General features: G+C 51.6%; 1 protein-coding gene across 1 annotated transcript in view; it reads left to right on the top strand.

Annotated features, from left to right (window-relative positions):
- The window catches only part of LOC134514163 (inner centromere protein A-like), a 17,705-nt gene extending 10,940 nt beyond the window's left edge, over window positions 1-6,765 (top strand). Inside the window, exons 11-20 of the mRNA XM_063331570.1 lie at window positions 6-31; window positions 405-516; window positions 1,764-1,874; window positions 2,190-2,320; window positions 2,538-2,616; window positions 2,882-2,968; window positions 3,563-3,670; window positions 3,883-3,993; window positions 5,799-5,955; window positions 6,500-6,765. Coding sequence (XP_063187640.1) covers window positions 6-31; window positions 405-516; window positions 1,764-1,874; window positions 2,190-2,320; window positions 2,538-2,616; window positions 2,882-2,968; window positions 3,563-3,670; window positions 3,883-3,993; window positions 5,799-5,955; window positions 6,500-6,705 — 1,128 coding nt within the window. The 3' untranslated portion in view covers window positions 6,706-6,765. The remainder of the gene's footprint in view (window positions 1-5; window positions 32-404; window positions 517-1,763; window positions 1,875-2,189; window positions 2,321-2,537; window positions 2,617-2,881; window positions 2,969-3,562; window positions 3,671-3,882; window positions 3,994-5,798; window positions 5,956-6,499) is intronic.
- Window positions 6,766-7,623: the final 858 nt, after the last annotated feature.

Genomic DNA, 7,623 nt, shown 5'->3' with positions numbered 1-7,623 from the left:
AAAAGAGACGGCGTCAGGCAGAAATGAAGCTGTGAGTTGGATCTCTTACCTCCTGCTCCTTCCCTGGTTCAGCACAGAACTGCCTTGGAGGCCTTCCCTGCCACGGGACAGCACTGCTGTGCCGTGCCCTGTGCCTCCCATTTGGAAGGAGTGTTTTGCAAGGGATGCTGCCTGGGCACCCTGAGCGCTGCCCTTCATGGCTCCCTGCAGCAAGGACTGCGTTGGTGCAAAGCACCTGATAATGTCTCAACTTAACCCAGAAGTGAGCTGAGGCTAAGCTCAGCCAAAGAGAGTCAAGCAACATAACTGTTTTCCCCAATTACCGTGGCAAGTCCCTGTTCCCCCGTCATGCTCTGTGCTGGAGCAGACAAAACTAACCAGCCCCTCCTGCACACACTGCCCAGGAAGAGGGAAGAGCGTCTGAGGAAGGCAGTGCAGGCTCGGGAGCGGGTGGAACAAATGGAAGAAGAGAAGAAAAAGCGGATGGAGCAGAAGATTTTACAGAATGATGATAAGGTAAGAAGGCTGTCCAAGCTTCGGACCACTCAGTACAGTGACATTTTCTCCCTGACTGTGACACCAAAAGGGTGCAGACAGGCCACTGGCATGATCCATGCAAGCACAGGGTTGCTGCTGATGGTGACTAATCAGGTGGTGGGTAAGTCTACATCAGAGACACTGAAATTCTGTCTAACAAGAGCAGGCTTTTGTTCTCCACACCTCTGCAGTGGTTCTTAACATTCCTGTTCTGACATGCAGTGCCTATGGTGCTCTGCGTGCAAGGAATGTGGCAGCATCCCTTGACTGTCCTGGGAGCAGGCGCTGCAGATGAGGCAGCTTTGCTCAGCTTACAGTGCCCTCAGTGAGCTGTTTGTGCAAAACGTTACAGACAGCAAAGCCACGGTGCTTGCAGGGGCTTGCAAAGACACGGTGGGACAGAATAGCTACCAGGCATGCTCGTGACTACTATACTTGGCTGTGTGTGTATTTGTATCATGTTTGTGTTTTAAAGCCTTGTCTGGCCCTCTCGTGAGGACAGGTAGAAGATGAAGAGCATGCTAGGATGGGCCATTGGTGGCTGCGTGCAGACAATGGTGCTGCTTTTGTACAACCGTGCAGGTTCTGTGGGATTGAGGGAGGCTTTGCCTGGCTGACCTGCAGCCTCTGGGAGAAGGAGGGTTGCTCATTTTGGGGAGATGACCTTTGGAAAGGCTCAGCCTGAGGAAATAAATCGCGCTCCTTTCAGCCTTTCCCAAAACCTGAGTGGCCAAAAGCACACCCAGCCTGGGCTAGTCTGCTGCTGTGGACACGCTGGTGCTTCTACTGGGACAGAGGGCTCAGGTGAAGGACCCGTGTCGCTGGGGCTCAGTCAGCTTTCACAGCCCCACTTCATACTGCAGTGCAGTTAGTCGACAGCAGCACTGCAGGCAAAGCGGGACCCGGATGCTAGATCCCCGTGTTCTGCAGAGAATCGCAAGACGGAGGCATGTATTTTGGGGTTGTATAATGGTCTCTGTGCGCCTCTCTCCTGTCACTCCAAGTGATGGGTGTCTCTGCATATGGCCTGTGGTAAGTGGTGGACTTGCTGCTGCATGAGGCTGGCACTAAATCCAGTGCACATGTGCCGCTTGTCGGGTGTGGGGCTCTCAGTCGCACTAGGACCTGGAATATCACAGACTTCCAAAGCATTCCCTGTCCTCCATTTGGACAAGGCTGTGAGGTGGCCTCGGGGGCGGTGGAGCAGACGCCTGTGGCTTTCTCAGGTGCGCCTCTCACAAGTGCGGGAAGAGAAAGTGGCAGAGGAGCGGAGCAAGAAAAAACTGTCCAAGAAGCATGGGGAAGCTGATGCACGGAAGCAGAAAGGACTGAGGGTGGTAAGAGCAACTCTGGGTCCCTCCTGCATGTGGAAAAGGAAAGGGGTAGCAGGGAACCAGTGCACTGTGCTGGCTGGTGGGACGGGGAAAGATTACTGCCTCTGCTGCTGCAGGGATTTTGGGGTCCCCAGTGCAAGATTTCTGTTCAGACAATTGATGCTGGGTTTGAACACAAGGGTACCTGTGGGGACAGGAGGGAGGGACTGCCCAACTGGTGGGCAGGCCACAGGTTGTCTCAAAGCGTTTGCTTCTTATCCTCCCATCTTCTCCCACTTGAGCTGGAGGGTTACAAGGGTTTTCTTCTTTCTTCTTCAGGAGGAAGATGAATTTGAGCAGCAAGAACCACTGCAGAAAAGGAGAGGGGATGAAGTGAATGAAAAAGGAAAGAAAGTCTTGGAACTGAAAAATCTTGTGGAGCGGCAGCAGGTGGAACAAGTGAAGGAGAGGTATTAGCTTGTTTCTGTCCTGGAGGGGGGGACTTGGCAACAGGCATGGTGAAGCTGTAAACATAGATAGTATTGCTGAAACTGGGAGACTGGTGTGAGTGTCAGGCTGTCCCGAGGGTTTGGGATGCTGAAGCAAAAGGCTGTAAGAATGCTTGGTGGGGGCAGGGAGGTGGACATGCTTTCCTCTATTACTAAATCCTAGGGTTTTTTTCCCCAGGGATCACAAACAGCAAGGAAAAGAGAAGGCTCCCCAACCACAGCTGGAGTCAGCAGTGTTTGCCGAGAAAAACATAAAGGTGGGGAGTTGAAGCAGTCTTGGAACAACTTCTCTGTTATAAACTAGCATGGCATAGGATACAGGCTTATTTTAACATCAGAATTGTTTCCAAGTGCTGTGTTTCTGTTTAAGGTTTTAACGTTTGCTATTATGATATTTAGAGAAACAAATGCAATAAAAAAACCAATGACGAGCCAAACATGTCATTGTAAGGAGCCGGGGCTTGTGTAAGAATAAGCCAACTCTGTTGCTGAAGCTGGGGTTGACTGTTTTCTTGTTAACAGGTGAGCCTTCTCAGCCCCATCACAAGGTGGGTGACAGCCATACAATGGCACTTTGAAGAACACCTCCAAATGGCATTCACTGATACTTAAATGAATATGGAAATTAGTAAGAGATTTATTTTTTTCCTACTACATTCACTCGCTGTATTTGGAGGATGTGATCCTCATAACAAACTTCAGGTATCATATGGCTTCATGTAACATCATTTGCATTTATACAAAGAATGTTATGGCTTAAAGTCAAGGCTGTTTGTCTCAAAATATCACGGTAACATTTTCTTTCCACTCTCTTTCTACTCTTAACATCCCTCTTTTCTTCTGCCTTCTTCCTTACTAAAAAATCAACCCCCCCAAATGCTGCTCCTCTTAAGGATAAATTCCTCCTCCTGTGTTTGCTCTTGCTGCTCTTACTCATTAGGTCTGTGACACTCAAGCTCCTATTTGTGCTATATAATCTTAATGAAGGTCTGAAATCTGCGTATGTTGCTGGCAACTGGGCTGGAGTGAGCCACAGCAAAGATCTTCCAGACAAGAGAGAAGCTGAATATAATTCAAAGTGGCTGCAGCTCTTGCCCTCCTGTTTGCTCTTCCCTACAGAGTAGTACGGGAGAAGAAACTCCTGGGTAAAGTGGGTTGGGTTGAAAAGGAGTTTAAGCAGTGAAATGTTTTTCTCTTTATTAGGAGGACGAGAACCCAAAGGAGCTGCACCAGCTGCCTGGGCAGGAGAAGAGAGCCAAGCCACCAGAATCCATTGCCGCGGCTTCTAATCCCTGGCTCAAAGCAGTAAAGGTGAGACCTTGTTGATCTGGATCTGAGCAAAGGCAGGAGCAGCTTTATCTTTGACTCTTGCGTTTGTTGTTTTTCTGCAGAAGAAGACACAGAGGGACTGAGGATTGTTTTGCAAGGGCCCCAGAAAAACATGGCTCGGTTCCAGAGATAGTCTGGTTGTTTTGCTTGGGTGAACACGAATGAAGAATGACTTAATTCTCGTGTTGTAACAGGAGGAAGATGGTCTGCAGAAGCCCCGGCAGCCGCTGAGAGAGGAGAAAAAAGTCAAGCAACCAGAAGCATTGACTGCTGCCTCTGGTCCACGGCTGAGCAAAACCATAAAGGTGAGCCCTGCTTCCAGCAGAGCCCTCAAATAAAATGAGTCTGTGGTGTCTAATTGGCTCCTGTGGTTTGGAGCCAGCCTGCAGATTTATTATCCATCAGTAATGGAGCAGGAAATTAAATCCTCGAGTGTAGGCTGTTGGGGTTTAATGGGCATCTGTGCAGAGGATGGGGATGTCTGTCGTCTCGGGTGCTTGGCCGAGAGCTCAGCACAGTGCGAACCTGATGGAAAAAAAAAAAAACAAGTTTTTTCTTGGAAGAGATGCTGGAAGCGGCCACAGGATGGCAGCACGCCACGGGGCCTCGGCTGGGGCTGCAGCAGCCCGGTCCCGCCCGCCGGGAGCTTGGCTGGGGGGTCTCCAAAAGCCTGCTGGAGTTGGAGCTGCTCGGGCCTGGTAGCCGCAGGGGTGGGGAGAAGCTGCTCGGACAGACCTGAGTGCCGCCTCTGCCGGCACACTCCCCTCTCCTGGGGCTGACTGGCTCCTCTTCCTCCTGCTGGACTTCTCTGTGCTGCCAGAGCTCTCAGGAACGAGAACCAGATCTGCCATGAGACATGTGAAAGGGTTCAAGTGGGAGAGCCCTGTGTGCAAAAGCCAAGTGCTTAGACATACGTGGTGTGTTCTGAGGCTCTTCTACAAAAAAAACCAGGAGGGGAAAAGGGTTAAAAGTAGTTATAAAGTCACTGAGCACAGTGACAGCTGTGTTTGTACAGATGTGTGTATGCTTCTGCATTCCCTTGGCGCAAAGAGCCCTGCAGAATTAGGGTTCCTTCCCGGTTTATTCTCCGGTCAGCACCTCTAGGTGCTCCTGTACGACATCCGACTGTCAGGTCTTCTCGTCCTCCCTGTTCCTCACCCCGAAGCCAGGAGGTGGCTCTGAGCTCTGGCTTGCGCTGTTCTGACCCGCAGCTTCAGTGCGAAACGGAGCCCTTTTCACAGGGGGCTGTGGAAAAAAAAAACCCAGGCTTTTTGCTGGCTGGGTTCTGGCAGGCTTTTCCTGGAAGCCGCAGCGTAGGCGAGCAGCTGTTTCAGCTCTGCAGTTTGCCATCTTGCCCCAGCACACAGTCCCGAGCCACAGCTGGGCGATCGGAGGGACCATGGTTTCAAACCAAAGTTCAGTTAAAAAAAAAAAGCCGAAAGGATTTGAGCACTTCTGGGTTTTACTGAAAATCTCAACTCAAGTTACCTGTGAAGTAGGAATATTGTAGATGTTGCAGTTAATGTGTAGAGCAAAGGCTTCCCGTACACAGGGAGGTGACCTTTTTGGCTCTTCTGGTTTTTTGAACTGGGGGTGAGAGTGTGAATGATGCGTCTGCGGTAGGAAGGCAGATGTCAGCTCTTGTTTCTGGCTGCCTTCCTTTGTCAGGGAAGTCCCTTGCTCAGTGTGTGACACTGGGAATTCACCTCCAAACTTGTGGCTCAGATACTGATGAGATGCCACAACAGCATCTTGCTGTGGGATCGGAGCTGGGACCCCGGCAGGATCTGCTCGTCTGCTGGGGTTGGGATCGGAGCTGGGACCCGGGCAGGATCTGCTCGTCTGCTGGGGTTGGGATCGGAGCTGGGACCCGGGCAGGATCTGCTCGTCTGCTGGGGTTGGGATCGGAGCTGGGACCCGGGCAGGATCTGCTCGTCTGCTGGGGTTGGGATCGGAGCTGGGACCCCGGCAGGGTCTGCTCGTCTGCTGGGGTTGGAGCTTTGTGGTGCCAGCAAAGGGTCAGCCTGCCCTGGCGAGGCAAGCGAGGCAAGCGCTGCTGCCGGACCGTGAGGCCTCTCCCTGCGCTAATCGGTGCTGCCTCTGCTTTCAGAAATCTGTCTCTGCATCCCACCTACTGCCTCCGAAGAGCACAAAGGAATCCAGCTCCCCAAAGGTAAACGAAAACAACTACGGGATGGATCTGAACAGCGATGACTCCACAGATGATGAGAATGACCCTCGGAAGCCTATCCCTGCCTGGGCTGATGGTAGGTGCCAAGTTTGGTTCAGCTTCCTTTAATTCCTTGCCTGGGAAGCTGGGGCTTTCCAGATCCACTCAGTGCAATCTCAGCTTCGCCGGAGTGCAGCCTAGGAGCGTGTGAGACTTCGGTGGTGCTGGCCCCGCGTGGGGAGGGGGGCTGGGGCTGCTCTCCTGCGAGTGCCGTTGTGTGGAAGTTAAACAGCAGTCTCCCCTGCACGTCTTTGGATCTGGGGGCATGAAAAGAATGGTGGGGGCTCATGGCACGGAGGCAGCCTGTCCTCCTGAGGGAAGCAAGGTGCGGTGGGTTTGGGTACGTCTAGAGAGCCAAGGAACTTAAAGCGAGCACTGCCGGCAGCCTGGCGATGGGCGTGGGGCTCAAAGCTTTGCAATGAGTTGGAAAAATTAATCGCTCTCCCTGTGGAGGTCACAGCTTTTCAGGCGGGGAGGGAGAGTGACTGTCCTGCCGGCCCTAAGGGAAAGGGCACCCTAAGCAGAGCACCGAAAACTCATTGATAATGAGCCCGCTTCTCTGCTGTGCTTTGTTCCCGTAGGGTCTCAGCTTAATCAAGCCATTTTACACCAATACTATCACCCAGTGAATGTTGACCAAATCTTTGGGCTCATTCCGATCCCTAAACTGGAGGATATTTTTGGCAAGAGCAAGCCTCGATACTTCAAGCGCACGAGCTCAGCAGTTTGGCATTCGCCGCCAGGCACCGCATCTACCTGTGGCCCATCTTGCAACTTCAAAAACTGAGAAATTGTCATAAAACACATTTCTTTGCAATATGGTGTATCGGTTTGTGTTTTCTTAGCATGCAGTGTATTTACAATTTTAATATCTTTTTTTTTACAAAAATTAAAATATTTAATAAAATCCTGTTGCAATAAACACTCCGTCAGTGTTTGTCACTCTCCTTTCCCCTGCCATGGTAGGATGATGCTTCTCGAGGGTTGAGTCGAGACTGGTGGCGGTGGTTTCTGCGAGTGAAAATGCGGGTGTTCAAAGGCGTGATATTGCACCGTTATGTATTCCCTCGGACTGCTGGCAGGATCTTACCCAAGGAAGCAACGAAACTGCTCTAGGAAACAGCAAATTTTTTTAATCGACCTGAGGGGTAACGTTTTCAAAACCCATCCGCTACTCTATTCATGTACCTAACAGTGCTTCTAACTGCACGTAGTTTTCCTTCAAGATTTCTTGTGACCGGTTGTTACTCTGAGACAGAATCTTTTCCATGCAGTTAGAAAAATCCCCTTGGACAGTTTAAGCGATGTCTGAATGTCTGGTCACTGTTCTTTTCTGCTGGAGAAATGGAGCCCGGGCTCAGTTCTCGGTTCTGTTTTTCTAGGAGACTTTAGCGTTCAGTCTTGCTTGGGCGGGGGGCAGATATTTGGAAGCTGTGGCTTGGAAAGGGCAACGGGTAAGTGATTTCCTTAGGACTGCTGGCATCACCTGGCGAGTGCTCCCCGGCCTCGTGTGCCCTGGGCATCTCCTGGTGCCTGTGGCAGCTGCTTGGAGACAGTTACTGCAGGCTGTGGCAGCCATGGGGGTCCCAGGGCCCTGCAGAGCTGTGTGGGGCCGGCTGGCCCCCGGCTGTGTCCCTTACAGCCCTGGAGTGCTAGCCCCTGCAGCTAGCGGCATTCCAAGAGCCATTTGGCTAACCAAGCCCTG

The sequence above is a fragment of the Chroicocephalus ridibundus genome, chromosome 4 (genome assembly GCF_963924245.1).
Source record: "Chroicocephalus ridibundus chromosome 4, bChrRid1.1, whole genome shotgun sequence".
In the NCBI taxonomy this organism is placed as follows: Eukaryota; Metazoa; Chordata; class Aves; order Charadriiformes; family Laridae; genus Chroicocephalus; species Chroicocephalus ridibundus.
The sequence above is the reverse complement of the archived record's forward strand: the minus strand, read 5'-3'. Positions and strand labels throughout refer to the sequence as shown.